Raw genomic sequence first — 15,954 nt, 5'->3', positions numbered from 1 at the left:
TTGTTGCTGACTTGGAGCCGTGGTGTCTTAGTAAGATGCTGGCTCGCTCACGTGGAGGTCCCGTGTTTGATTGCTGTGTTGTCTGAGAAAGTTTAAAGGGATTTCCAGCGTGGCTCCTTCTTGTCAGTGGTGCCAGGCAGAGGTCCTGGCAACAAACAACTTATAGTCTTTCAGATGGGACAAACATTGGCGTGCACATTAGAGAACCCTTGATAGATGGAATTTGAAATAGGAGCAGACCATAGTGCTGCTGTCCGGGCAAAATTTCCCTCACTATATAGCGTAAGCCCGTCTTCATTAGTCCCAGTCGGTGCAGAACAGTAGGACGTTAAATCCCATTTCATTTTCATTTCGTTGCTGACCGAATGGATTGTGTTTGCCCTGAAAATCTGCAACAAGAAATCAGTGACTGGAAATCAGTTGAGTGTTTTGCTCGATACCTCCGCTGACAGATGTATACAGGTTTTGTGTTTATGGCTAGACATGATTATATTGTTGTTTTTGGTTACAGGATAAAGGTGCCCCCTATTCAGTTGTTGAAACTTTCCGTGATATACCTTTTAATGCTAAATTAGCCAATGAAGATCCGGATGCTCTACCATTAGTCTTGCAACCTGGTGCAGATGGTTTTCAGATAGACTGTTCTCCTATGTTTAAGGTATGTTCTAACTATAGGCTGATAAATTGTTTTTCTGTTGGTCTTGTGCTTACCTCAATCACCTTTAAAATATATACCACCGGTAGACCCTCCACTATCCCAACATAATATATACCACCGGTAGACCCTCCACAATCCCAACAAAATATATAGTACCGGTAGATCCTCCACTATTCCAACAAAATATATCGGACCGGTAGACCCTCCACTATCCCAACAAAATATATAGTACCGGTAGACCCATCACTATCCCAACAAAATATATAGTACCGGTAGACCCTCTACTATCCCAACAAAATATATAATACTGGTATACCCATCACTATCCCAACAAAATATATAGTACCGGTAGACCCTCTACTATCCCAACAAAATATATAATACTGGTAGACCCTCCACTATTCCAACAAAATATATAGGACCGGTAGACCCTCCACTATCCCAACATAATATATAGGACCGGTAGACCCTCCACTATTGCAACAAAATATATAGGACCGGTAGACCCTCCACTATCCCAACATAATATATAGTACCGGTAGACCCTTCACTATCCCAACATAATATATAGGACCTGTAGACCCATCACTACCCCAACAAATTATATAGTACCGGTAGACCCTCCACTATCCCAACATAATATATAGGACTGGTAGTCCCTTCAATATCCCTAATTCAAAAAGATTAAAGTATAAAATACATTTTTATAAGAGAAATGATTTGTATAATTTCAGGTGGATGCTGGAAGACAGTGGTTTTTACATGCGATTTATACCGTACGATCTAAGACTAACACAGCAAGAGGTATTAGACGCAGGAGTGTAGAACAACACGCTATGTTATCAACACGTGTTAAGCGAGCTGAAAATGATGCTGCTGGAATTGGAGAATCTGGAAAGGGAACTAATCTTGCTCGTATTAATTTAGATCATTTTTCAGATGACAGGGGTTTTGAGGTGGGAAAAAATACAACGACCACAAAAATCCCTTTGTTGCCCATTGTGATTGCTATTGCTGTTCTCTTGTTAATAACTTTAATTATAATCATTTTATTTGTAAGAAGACGACGGAAATCCACATCACCGCCACCCTCACCTACTAACACCATCATCGTAGCAACAGGCAAGGGTTCAAGTCGTATTGTTAGTGCCAATCATTATAATAATAGTAACTCCGAAGTTTAACCCCTTTTTTTCATCTATAAGAAATTGTACATTTTTTGTTTTCAATGAAAAAGCCCATTTGATATTGGCAAAGAAAAACATTATTTATTAAAGCTATTAATGAAAATGTTCCTATTAATTGTGAGAAATTAGTGCTAAATGTAACTAATATTTGCTTGAATTTTAGGTGTAAATCTCTTTTCTAAAGATCTTCCAGAATCATAATTATTTATCCTAATAACTTTGGAATGTGAAAACTCACTTAATGATAACTTGTTTCAGATACTGTTCATTTTTTTAAAGAATACATTATCAGCTCTGATATTATTTCAAATAATATTCTGGAGGTGTTTTCTTGGTAAGAAAATTTCCTAGAATTACACAATCGTCAGAGAACATGTTCCTGTAAGTTTCTAAATTGATAATAAATTCCTGCTGTAAACTTGTATTGTTTTAAAGATGTTCATGGAAGTTATTTATTTGGTGATTATAAATTCTAAGAATAACATTACTTTGAAGACTAATTTTCTAAAAATATATTACTACAAGGAGATCCTAAATCCCTGAGAATATTTTTCAGGGAATTGTAATATCTTTTAAAGAATCGTTAAACTTTTAAAAGAATAATTTAATGGAATTATGTTCTATACATATATTGTTCTATGTATATTATTATCTATACTGACACCCAACGCTAGAATGATAACCAGATAAGAAATTCTTGCCATTTTATAAACTGTGACATTATCTATATTTAATTACTCACAATACTACCTCTGTATGTAGTGTGGTCAGTATTTATATCTCATACCAAAACAAGCATAATATTATAAAGATCTATATCTATGTATCATAGAATACAAAAATTCAGATTTGTGTAGAACAAAATGATTACTTTGTATTTGTCCTTCCACTTTTCGAAGAAAGCGAGGGAATATTAAAATGGGTTCATTTGTCGGTCTACATTCTTAATCCTGTTTTCCATGTATGCATTTTGTGGCGTTTTCGCCGGAGAAAATTTAGTCGAATGCAAATGTAATGGGACTGTGTCCATGTAACCAGCAAAATTGAGTACATGTACATGGAAAACGGGGGTCTAACACTTTTGGGACACAATAACTGTGCTTTTAATTGATGTAGAATGTAAAAACTAGGTGAAGTCATTCGTTACATAAATATATTGACTGAGTTCATTGATGAGATTTTTCTGCTTGGGTTAAGCCGTGATAAACAATTTGATTGTTAGATGATTTATAAAAAGATAATTGTGTCATCTTTTTATTTTGGGATTGAAGTGGGGGACATCGGCCTCACTATTGGCTTGTTATCATTTTGGTTAAGAACTTAAGAATTAACATCAAAAGAAACACAAATTTATTTTTATACTACATGTTTGAATATCATCCTAATCATACATGTATTCTGAAAATCATACTGTAATCATACACATTAGAGTGGAATATATCATTGCTCAAACATTTCAGTACTTGAATTATGTATTAGTCATGGTTAGAATCCTATTAAACATATTTATAATTAATAATGCTCAATTAATTGAGGTCAATAATTTACTTAAAACAGAATGTTATGCTGTAATTCATTCGTAGATCACTTTAAACCGAAGATCAAAATGCATCTTATTTTCAACCATCACATTATTGAAATAGTTTGGTCTCAAGATCTGAAAAAATATTTTATATTATGCAAATCCAAATGTTTTTAATTATCAACATTTATGTCAGAGAAATTATAGTTTCAAAAATTTTATTTATTAGAATGCTTTTTAAATTACAATAATAATCATTCAAAGAAATAATTGCCTTTAAAAATTTCATATTTTGTAGTATGCTTTTTAAATTGCAATTGTAATCAATCAAATGTAAAATACTATGTTAGGTTCAAGAATATCTAATAACGGTAGCTTTATATTTAGATGTATAATTTTTCCACTTATTTGCATAATGACCGGTAACAAAAATAATATTATTTTCACTCAACCAATTTACCACATAAAACCAGATACTCATTTTGTGTGTTTTTTGTTATTTGTTATATTTTTGTGAATTGTGTGTAAATAATGTGACAGCGTGGCTTTAAATTGTTTTATATTAAAATATAATGATATAACTTCCCTCCTCCTTTAGTCACAATGTAATATATTATTATAATGTATATTATGCTATAATATATCAAGTATGATACTTTATAAAAAATCTTGTTATAATAGTCCTGATAAATTTTGCAATCGTTGCAGAACAAAGAAAAGGGTTTTGATGTATTTTGATTGTAGAATATTGATAAAATCATCTTAACTACGTCTATAATGTACTATACTAATTATAACAAACATAAAACCGCTTCAAGGATAATGGAGAATTATTCACTAAGGCAAACTTACTTATTCTGACTATTAATTATACAGAGACGTATGCTCCATGTATATAACAGGATTTGTGTTTAAGGTTCATCAATCAAAATAATGTATCAACACACTCCCTGCTAACCCTTGCATTCATATTAACATACAATAAAAACCCCAATAATGTTTATTGTAGATATATTACATGTATGTATTATTATAAATAATTATAATTGTTTCTTTCATTCATTCCATTCATGCTTCTAGCTGTGATTTTATCAACTGTATATTAATTGACCGTAGAAAGAATTAATTATTAACTGCATGACATATTTTTTGAAAACTTGTGGAGTGTTTTTCATTTGAAGGAGTTATATGTTGTGTTTTAAAAGGGTAAATTAAATGTGTTTAATGGTTTTTGTCCCAACGGTTCATTCAGTTTTTAATCTGAATTTAAATTTAAACAGCCTATGAAATAGAATTTATGTTCAAATCAAATTTTAAACTCAAATTTATTTTTAATTTCAGTTTTTACTTTTTTAAAAATTCTAATGTGCTTATGCAAAGAGATTCTAGTGCCTTGATGAGATGGAATTTTCTCACCAATGCTTTGTAATTGAAAGATGTAAATAATTTAGAAATGTTAGCAATTTAGAATGTTAACAATTTTATATAGGGTAAAATACTCTTTGTAGATGAAATACTATGCATTTTAGTGTATAATGTTTATAACCAGGGCTGAGAACAGTTAACTTATTAACTGGTTAACGTATAATATAAGTTAATAGAAATGAATTAACGCGTTAACACTCTGTGACGTCATATATGCATATTCAGCTGGAAAATCGCTATACATACCCTTGAAAGGACCGAATTCATGCAAAATGTCATCCAGAGATCACAGTGTGACTGTTGCTTTAGTTACATTTGCTGGATCGCAAGTGTCCAGTCAAAATATCTTGGTCTCCAGTCTCCCACACGGGATCAAGGGTCAAGGCCGAAAGCACCAAATACAATGTTTTTAAAAAGTTTCCCGCCTAATTCCACCTAAATCCTGGAATAAGATTTTTTTACTGTCTGAAAAAGGTTTGGTACAAAAATGACCATGTTTTAGGAGCTTCGATAATTAACTCATATTAACTCGTTAACTTTAAAATTTTAATGCGTTAACCAGTTAAAGGAAATTTTAACGTGTTAACCAGTTAAAGGAAATTTTAACTTGCTCTCAGCCCTGTTTATAACAGTGACAGTTTTGGGCACTTATTACTACAATAAAAATATGGAGCCCTAAAAATATATATTCATGTAACAATATTATTCAGGATAACTGAATGGTATTGGGGACAGACTTAGCCTATGTAATAAAAACCTCCCAATAAAATCAATGATAATAGAAGATTATCAAAGATTAACTTGATTATATTAAAATGTTAATTGACATGACTATAATTATAATTCAAGATATAGTCCAATTATTTAAATAATAATAATAGTAGTACTATTTATGCATGTTTCTTCAGATTAGTTATTTACTAAAAGCCATTCATTTTAAGTTCATGTGACATCCATGAATTATACTAACATAATAATGAAGTTTAGATCAACTGTTTTATACAAATTTTATAATAAATAAATTGTGTGTGATTTTATATGCTGTATCATTTTCATACAGAATAAAATAAAATTCTATAAGAATGTTGGTCCTGTTTTTTCTCTATTTGCAAAATTAGACGACATCTGGAAACATGTTTTCTGCATATAGCAGCCCATGAATACAGCATACTAGAATATAACCCTACTTGTGTAGAATTACCAGGGGCGGTTCCAGAGGGAAGGGTTGGGGGCTCCCCCCCACTCAGCTACATAAAAAAAAATTGTAAATCAACCCCTTTTATGAGATAAGTGTCACGGTTGTGTGCTTTATCCTTTATCATCAAATGGTGGGATGGGGTAGGTATTCAAAGCACGAGATAATGATATAATGTGATATCACAATTAATGCTTTGCATCAATGAAACTGAATCACAATATGATCCTTTTAATTCATAATAAAATTTGACGTCAAAGGGGGTGTTGGATTTCTCTCTTTAAAAAGCTCAGTGTGTATATATGCCTACGTAATTTGGAGACTATGGTGTCAAATTTCCGGAACAGGAACCTGGCAAACACCCTCCTGCAAAAATTCCTGGATCTGCCCCTTTTTACCATCAATATTCCCCCAGAAAATTTCTTGCATATCCAGCCTGTGAGTAAAGCTACTAGAAAGTGGTCCTAAATAGCCTTATTTATGTGGTTTTCCAACAGAAATCCCACTCTAGGCCCACCTGAATTCCAATCAATCGGACTAAATGATTTCACCCAACACCAGAAATTTCACTTCCTGAAAAATTGAGAATTTTGATTCACCAAAATAGATGAAATGTATAATGATCGTTGCCCGAAAATTGTCTCGAAAGGCAGAGACACAATCTGGGTCATTACGGCTACGGGACAAACATTATGGTTTATATTCGACTAAATGACTGATGGTGATATGAGATCACAGAACCAAATGAGTGGTGGGTGCATTATTGAACACAAAAAATGGAACCACAGTGGCTCAGTGAGTAAAGAGAGATAGAGAGAGAAATAGGGTCTAACGTCCACTCGACACAAACTAGTTCATTTTGGGACTAACATATGGTTCAATTTTATTTCAATAATTTGCTTGTGCGTAGGGGTCTTTAGCAGTGGGAGGACCCAGAGTGAAAACCCACGAGGTTGGACAGGGGACCCTATACTCCTTGTCACGTACAACCGGGGAATCAAAACCACGTCAGTTGCCTCAATGACAAGCCTTATGATACAACAACACCCCCCCCACCCCCCGCCAGTGAGTAAAGCGTTGGCAAATGCAGTAGCAAGGTGATTCCGGTTTGATCCTGGTGTTGGGGTGAGGAAGTTCCCTGTGATTTTCCAGCATGGTTTCTCCATATTATTGATGCAGACAGAGGACCCGGTAAGAACCAGTGTCTAGTCCTTCGGATGGCACAAGAAAACTGAGGTCACATGTAGGTCTGAGAAACCATTGAAATTGGAAAAATCTCCCTCATAGCACACTGTATGGCGTACGACTGTCTTCATTATCCCAGTCGGTGCAGAAAAGTAGGACGTTGAACCCCATTTCATTGAATAAAAAATGAGTAAAGGGAGAGTACTCTTGTTATGAAATTAAAAATGGCGGCGTCCTTCGTAAAACAGACACATTATTACAAACGGTTATGATTGTTGATTAATTTCTTTGTTAACAGTATACGCAAACATTATGTAGATGGATTAGTGGTGATAGAACGGGTAAAAATTGGACAAATGAAGTAGCAGGTGATATTATACATGTTTACCGTTTTAAACAGTCTGGATTCACATTTTGACGTAAGAGTCAAACAATAACAATGTATTCGTGAACAACACAACAATGTATACATTTCTCTTATTTTGATTACTAAAAGTAATACAAAAGCATACTAGGGTGTTGGCCGTCAGCAATGATTACCATTATATTATGTTCAGTTATTGGTGGAATCATTCTGACGTTATTAGTCCAGACATTATTGTTCTATAGCCGATTTAGCCGATTACCGAAGCTTGAAAAACCAACCATAGACCAATTTCCACCTGTCAGGTTACCAAAGGTAAGTTCTCTTGATCATTATAAACCAGTCTATCCTCATACTATGTACATGTATTCTTGCAATGCTCACCACCTCCTTTGTTGTCCTATATTATGGGGGGGGGGGGTGGATGGCCGAATGGTTAGCACTCGCGCGCTGTATCATACGGTCTGTCATTGAGTCAACTGGCATGGTTTCGATTCCCAGGTTGTACGTGACAAGGAGTAGGGTCATTTACATGTATTTAGATATCCAACATCATGGTGTAGTAGTAGTATTGTATTTAATAAAAAATGAAATGAAATGGGGTTTAACGTCCTACTGTTCTGCTCCTATACTGGGCTAATGAAGACGGGCATACGCCATACAGTGTTCTATGAGGGAAATTTTGCCCGGGCAGCGGCACTATCGCCTACTCTTATATCGAATTCCAACTGCCAAGGGATCTTTTACGTGCATTCTAATGTATACACGGGACCTCGGTTTTTCGTATCATCCGAATGACTAGACAGCTGTCCTTGTCAGGCCCTCCGTTCTGCCCCACTGACAAGGGGAACCACGTCGGAAAATCAGGATGAACTTTCTCGGCCAATGCAGGGATCGAACACCCGACCTCCAGGCTAGTGAGCCAGCGTCTTAACCACCTAGCCACCGTGGCTCCATTGTATTTAATACCTTGCATTGATTAATATATATCATATGGCCTATGTAAATCACTTTTTCTTTTAATTAGGGATTGAAGGAAAAGTTACAAGATAAAGAAAACCTTGGAAAAAAACAATCATGCATATGGTTCAATATTTTATCACAATATCTATTCCAAGAACTAAGGGACACGCAGCAAGTTCGAAGGTAAGATATACCGTACCTAAAGTTCAATTTGATAAGTAGGAGCTGGGCCATTAACAGGGAATAAAATTAGTACATGTATCATGAATGCCTGGTCCAGATTGATTGTATTTGAAGATTATTTGTTTCTGATCAAGCTGTTGGTATAGCCAGATTACTTCACTCTGAGCTAAGAAATACACATTTAATAACAATGTAGCCTTGATTATCATTGTTACCGTTGTTACGATAATAAACAAAGTCTAGATTATCCATTTAGTTTGAGAGTTGCTTATGTTCTTGTCAAGTTAATAAATGTCTAATGAATAGTTTATATGACATTTCAGGCCTAAAGAAAGACCTGCAATAGACAGATTTAACTCTTGCATAATGTATATTTAAGCAATGGCTCTGACATTTTGTATGTAATTCACACTTTGACACTATGAGGAAAACAGTCATCCACTGTTCATAAACAAAGCAGCAACTAGTGTATATGTATTAAATGTGAAATGATTTATACTTTGGGTTCTGCATTAGGGTAAAGATTTTAATACAAGATAATGAATAAAAATATAAAGAATCTGTAAACGATGGATTTCGTTTGACTCTGTTTATGCTAGTTGTTGAGTTTAATGGTCGATTTCCCAGTCAGTTAATCTCAATATGAAGAATCTTTTTTCTTTTTAAAAAAAGCAATAAAATATCTTAACAGGTTTTTGATGAAGAAAATGAACAGAGAGTTTGAGGAACTATTACAAACAACATCTGGTAAATTTCTGGATCAAATAATTGTAAGTATATATGGATATAAACAGACCATTACAGCATGTCACATCTTCGTAGAAAGAATTATCATATTTCCAATTTTAATCCCTCAGATGGAATAGAGTAATGAGCAGAAATGGTTGACTTTTTTAAGCCAGTTAAGTTAATCTGCAGTGGGCCCCTCTTGTATAGAATAGTATTATTACTTTGGGTAAATAACCCTGAAATTATAATGTCTTGAGGCATCAGAAGACTAATATACAATTACATCAAAAACCCATGGTTAGATACCTTCTTGATCTTGAGGTTCATGGGCAAAGGCTAGCTGTTCTTTCTAGGTGGTCTAGAATGCTTGAACAGAAATAGATGATATCATGAAATCAATAATAAAATAATGAAAACTTTTGATGTTTTTTTAAATATTGTATCTTTAAGTTTTTTGTTTTTCATTTTCTAGGTTAGAGATTTTAATTTAGGTACAACATTTCCTATAGTTAATAATGTTACAGTTATAAATGTAGTACAAACAGCTGATGAAAAATTAGAGGTAAGAACATCTTGTATACCTGGAACGTTCATCTGAGTTGCTTTTGATATACATGTAAAAGCAGACTAAGATCTTTGTACTAATTTCTAAATTAAACTGGCATTATGGAAGATAAGATAAAGAGCTGGTAGTTCAGACTATAATAGTTAAAACTAAATAATGTAAAGTTAATTTGATGAAAATTTTAGTCAAATTGCTCCACTCTGAATTGAGATATTAGAGATTGAATTTTAGGCCAAGCCTCGATCATCATTACGAAAGTCGGTTCGATAAAAAACATAATCTCGATTATCTATTTTTGGATTTAATCATCAATGCCAGTTGAGCAGCAGATCAGATTTAATTCCAGTGAAAATCTCATGCATAAGATGGCATCAAGAGTTGATTAAGGTCTTGTCATGTTAATAAATATCTAATTAATAGTTTAACCAATCTGATTAAAATACAGATCTATATTTCGTTTCGTTTTTTTATACTTTCGATGGCCTGCACTACATGAAGATCTGACAAGTTATAGCGATAGGTCACGTCAGGGGTCAAAAGACCAACTCATGACCCTATGACGTCAGACATTTGATTAACCAATCAGCATTAATGTTACTAGTGGATTACCCACAGTTCTGTGAAAAACACACCTAAAGCTCGCCGTAACAGACCGTTTCATTGGCTTATCCCTGACACCATTCAGAACACGAGTTAAATAACAACTCTTCCAGATCCAAGTGTAGTAAAGACAAGTAAAACGAAATTTTGAACTATAAAAACAAAACGAAATTGGATCCGTGTTTTAACCAGATTGTAGTTTATATAACAATTCAGGCCCAAAGAAAGATCTGCAATAAGCAGATTTATTGAATAACATTTCAGTTTGCTGTCATGGACCATCATATTAAATCCTATTGAATTTCTTTCTTTGTTTTTTTTTTTATTATCAGGAATTAGATTTAGGACTTGAAGTGGATTATAATGGAGGTTTTCAAATTGCTCTTGATGTCTTTTTGGTACTAAATAAATCAGCTTTCTTATCTGTAACGATGAAAAAATTAAAGGGCTATGCAAGGTTACAGTTGACAAGAACACCCTATACACATTGGTCTTTCTCTTTCTATGAGGTATGTTTCATATCCAGTTAGGACCTCGTCCATATTTGGTGAAAATCAAATTCAGTATTTTATTGAGGTTAAGTTAAAGATTTGCACAGGCAAAAGTGTCAGTCACACTTTCAAACTTCTGTAAATGACATGATAGCCATTTGGCAGTATGGTTTGATTTGCCATAGAAAAATTTCCCTGATAAAATTTCTTATTTTGAGCAGGTAATATATTTTCAGGGTCATCTGGTAGGAGGAGTTAAGCATGTGGATTATCATGTACAAAAGGATTAAAACTATAATCCGCTTCACAGAAATGTGGTTTACAACAAATGTGAAACTCGACAAAAAGACAACTTTGTATAGTTTACTACATTTACCGTAATCTACATGAAATAGACAAAAAATATCAAAAACAAATCATAAATCCACAAAATGTAAAATAGCGTTGACATATCCATTAGCACTTTTACTGCAGTCAACAGTTTGATTCTTAGATCACCTTTTGTGATGTTCCACTCTTCTATATTTTCATCTTAGAAATAAATTGTACACAAACTTGAGTGTTGTAATTGGTGTGATAAATATCATTACAGTAATAGTAACCATATATTAGATTGATTCATGAGTAAATTTTGAATGTCAGATAAGTAAATAATATTTAAGATAGTTGTTAACTGATGACACATGAACTTATCTCATATATTTTAATCATTAACAGTAATAATAATCCTTTGTTGACTTAAGTTGTCACACCTCTCTGCCATCATTTCATTGGGGGATTAAACCATATTTTCTGTAATTGAAATGTCTTTGAATCATTGATTATGTAATAAAAAATCCTGACTCATTATGCCATAGGAATATGACTTTAAATGATGAAATAATAAAGTGGTATATATGTTTGTATTTGATATATGTTAAAGATAAAATATATATATTTATATATGCACCATATGCTGTTACAATTTTATTGATTTTGTTATAGTTAAATATTTTATTTGATTATAACGTATATCAAATATACTTGTATAGAATATTTTAAAGTGTATCATTCACTGAATATAAAATCAAGTATTTTTGTTTTTAGGATCCTGAAGTTGATTTTGCTGTAGAATCTCATTTTGAAGGTCGTCCATTACCTCAGATAGCTAATCTTATTGTTTCCCAGGTAATTATTATTATACTTTCTGGGCACTCGACAATTTTTATCCGATTTTAACGAAACTTGAAATATAGGTTTATCTCCCGAAGATCTCGGTTCCTGTCGATATAGCCATATATCGGACCTTAACTGCATGGATTATGGCCCCTGATTGTACGAAAATTCACGTTTTTAGCTTGTTCTCGGTCTATCGCTTGCAAAATGTGGGCATATCTTACATGGAAATCGCTTGTATTTACAGTTATAGAAATTATTGATAGCTGCCAATCACAAAATAATAGGTTAAAGGAAAAGGTTATAAATACTTTCCTTTTTATATGCCGACATGGAAATGTGGTTGTATATTGCTGTCGCCCTCGTCTGTCCCTCTTGACGTCCACAATTTTCTTGTGAACATTTTACAGTCTACATTTATTATTTGATCTGATCAGTTTGAAATTTATATATATATATATATATATTTATTTATATATATATATATTTATTTATATATATATATTGTTTACATTAGTGAGATGAACAAGCCTCAATCTGATTAAAATACAGATCTATATTTCATTTTTTTTAAACTTTTGATGGCTTCTACTACATGAAGATCTGACCGGTTGTAGTGGGAGGATGCGTAAAACGAAATTTTAAACTATAAAAAACCGAAATGAAAAAGGATCTGTGTTTTACATTAAAATAGTACATATTTTTGACGTTTGGATTATATTAACTGTGCTTTAAGCTACCAGAATAAATACAAATTTGATAGAGGATTTGGCCTAATACTGTCTTTGTTATTCTGACAGTGTTATTTAGAAAAGGAACTTTGCCATAGAACTGCAGTTTAAAATTATATTCCAAATTTGTTTTATTTTCAATATATTTGAATTATACATGTAATCTACTTTATATTTTTTCAGCTAAGACGTAGTATAAGAAAGAAACACACATTACCAAATTACAAGATGAGATTCAAACCCTTCTTCTTTCAACCGGAACCAGAAAAACCACTACGTGATCTCACTGTTAATGGTCATAATATTATAACAGGAAAACTAGAAGTTACAGTTGTAGAATGTTCCAGACTGCTGAAAACCCCTAAAGATTCTTTTTTATATTGTTCTCTATCTATAGGTTAGTTTTTACATTGTTTTAAGTCAATAGTTTGTGGTTCTATTTAGTTCTATGTCAATAGGTTTTTATTTCGTCATGAATCTAGTTGTCACTATTATTTTATAGATTAGTTTGTGCTTTTATATAAGTTTAAATATATATATATAGATTAATTTGTGTTTGATATCATTGTTGAGTTGTGAATTTTATAAAGATGATAGATGGTTAATTTGTATATTACTATTTTCTTTGTGTTTAGATTATTTACCATATAAAGAGTTAGTTAATTCTAGAAGAAGAGAATGGGTAACACATGATATAGAAGTATTTAAAAACAATTCTCTTTCTCTTGGACTGTCATTTAAAGAGGTGAATATATTTTATTTAATCTTCACTCATTATTGTCTCATTTGAGATATTTTATCTGTTACAGGAACAACTATTTTTATATAGCTGTTAAAGATCTATTACACCAACAACTATGATATATAACAATTAAAGTATTTTATCTATTACACCAACAACTATTAGATATAAAGCTGTTAAAGTTCCGACTATACACGGAAACCGATTTGTGCTACTTTGTTATTTATATACTTTGTTATTTATATATATATTAACATGTGCTTACGAATAAAATAATTAAAAAATACATTTGTATGTACTTGTAGTTTTTACTAATTTATAACTTCCGTTTAGTTGGATGAAACCAAAAGTAGGAATATGCAATGCAAGTTGCTGAAATAATATGACTATAAATGTGGATATTATAGCGATGTATGAATGCAAGTATGCAATTACTAAGGTCTTGTTTATACAGAGTTTCGGCTATTATTATCCCAAATACATGATGCAATTAGTGAATTATGCAATTACTGACGTGAATAGAGTATGCATAAACTAACATCTTTGTTGTTGAAAAGACGACTATCCGTTAGGCCTAACCGTGGCCGGTTCATTTCAAAATGGATTAAGAACCCTGATTTTAGCTATTACAGCAACAACTATTAGATCTATAACTGTTAAAGTATTTTATCTATTACAGCAACAACTATTAGATATAGCTGTTATAGTATTTTATCTATTACATGAACAACTATTAGATATATAACTGTTAAAGTATTTTATCTATTACATGAACAACTATATATATAACTGTTAAAGTATTTTATCTATTACAGGAACAACTATTAGATAGATATGATATAGCTGTTATGGTAGATGCTGTTATGCCAGATTCTCCTGCTGCTTCAGCTGATATTAGACGAGTAAGATGTTTTATATTTTATGCTATGCCATGCTTAATCAAATTTCCAGTAGTTTAAATTTCTATGATCTATAAAATGTTGTAAATAGAATTAATAATAGATATATGTATGTTTTATTTTATATAGGGTGATTTATTAGTATGTGTTGGTACTACAAGAATAACATCAACCAGACAAGCCGCTAAACTCATTAAAACAGCTGGAGAAAGGTACACACACATATTTTATATTTTCTCTATCGATCACTCTTTACTTTTTTAAAATCTGTATAGAATGCAGATTATTTTAAAAAAGCAAAATTAAACCTAAGGTTCCAGTGTTTACAATATGGCAGTGTTGAGTGTTGATTTATCAAATTGACTGAATGCCAAACGAGACGTATTTATTATAATCCTGATTGATTTGATTTGGGGGTTGGGTGGCCGAATGGTTAGCATGTGCGTGCTGTATCATTAGGTCTGTCATTGAGTCAACTGGCATGGCTTCGATTCCCCAGTTGTACATGACAAGGAGTAGGGTCACCTGTCCAACCTCGTGGGTTTCTCTGGGTCCTCCAGTTTCCTCCCACTGCTAAAGACCCTGACGAGCAAGCAAATTATTAAAATAAAATTGAACTATATGTTAGTCCTGATATGACCTAGTTTGTGTCGAGTGGGTGTTAAACCCCATTTCTCTCTGTAATGATTTGATTTTATTGTTCTGTATGTAGATTTATGGTTAGGTTAGAGAGAGCTCAACACAAAATCAACCAAGATGCTAAATTTACGGAAGAACCCTTGTCTTTCAAAGATGTCACAGAATTTGAATTCTCAGAGGAGTCGGCTGCCCAAGAGGGTGGGGAGGAATTTATTCATATCAGTTTTAAAAATGATGGAGGGGAAGAACCAAAAATAAAACTGTCGCTCCAGCCACAAGACAAGTCAAAGATGAATCCCAATCAAGCTCTGCCAGCTGCTAAACCAAGAGCTAAAACATTTGTACCAGAGATTATTGATAATGCAAGTCCTGCTAGTAAGAAGAAATTAAGTGTAACAGAATCTCCTTCTCTAGGTTATAAAAGGGATTTATCTCCAGTACGTACTAGAACTCATAGTGATCCTGGTCTCTTTACTAAGGTTAGTCTTATATTGTTATTTAATCAGTTTTAAAATTTAAAATCATCTAAATACAAATGTGGGATAAACCAAGTTTTTAAATCCTGGCTTTAAGGAGAATTTGCTTTTGAAAATTTGATATTGTATTTCTAAATTACAAATAATCTGATATGTAGTATGTTTGTGATTTCTGCGAATTGTATCTTCTCCGTAGATTTGTTTCGTGTAATTATGTGTAATGCAGTCCCCCATGCACTTACTAA

The 15,954-nt window shown here is 32.7% G+C and overlaps 2 protein-coding genes across 2 annotated transcripts in view; both read left to right on the top strand.

Annotated features, from left to right (window-relative positions):
• Positions 1–5,875, top strand: part of LOC126829504 (FRAS1-related extracellular matrix protein 2) — a 114,075-nt gene extending 108,200 nt beyond the window's left edge. Inside the window, exons 24-25 of the mRNA XM_050559418.1 lie at positions 512–658; positions 1,393–5,875. Of these exons, the coding sequence (XP_050415375.1) occupies positions 512–658; positions 1,393–1,842 (597 nt within the window). The 3' untranslated portion in view covers positions 1,843–5,875. The remainder of the gene's footprint in view (positions 1–511; positions 659–1,392) is intronic.
• Positions 5,876–7,409: 1,534 nt separating this feature from the next.
• On the top strand, positions 7,410–13,803 carry LOC126829508 (PDZ domain-containing protein 8). Its single transcript, XM_050559426.2, has 8 exons — positions 7,410–7,851; positions 8,564–8,682; positions 9,374–9,452; positions 9,884–9,973; positions 10,909–11,085; positions 12,154–12,234; positions 13,137–13,350; positions 13,763–13,803. The coding sequence occupies exons 1-8, from the start codon at positions 7,705–7,707 to the stop codon at positions 13,780–13,782; spliced, it is 927 nt and encodes a 308-aa protein (XP_050415383.1). The 5' UTR covers positions 7,410–7,704; the 3' UTR covers positions 13,783–13,803.
• The last annotated feature ends 2,151 nt before the right edge of the window (positions 13,804–15,954 follow it).

Source organism: Patella vulgata, chromosome 8 (genome assembly GCF_932274485.2).
Source record: "Patella vulgata chromosome 8, xgPatVulg1.2, whole genome shotgun sequence".
Lineage (NCBI taxonomy): Eukaryota > Metazoa > Mollusca > Gastropoda > Patellidae > Patella > Patella vulgata.
Note: the sequence above shows the minus strand (reverse complement) of the source record. Positions and strands in the feature narration are given on the sequence as shown.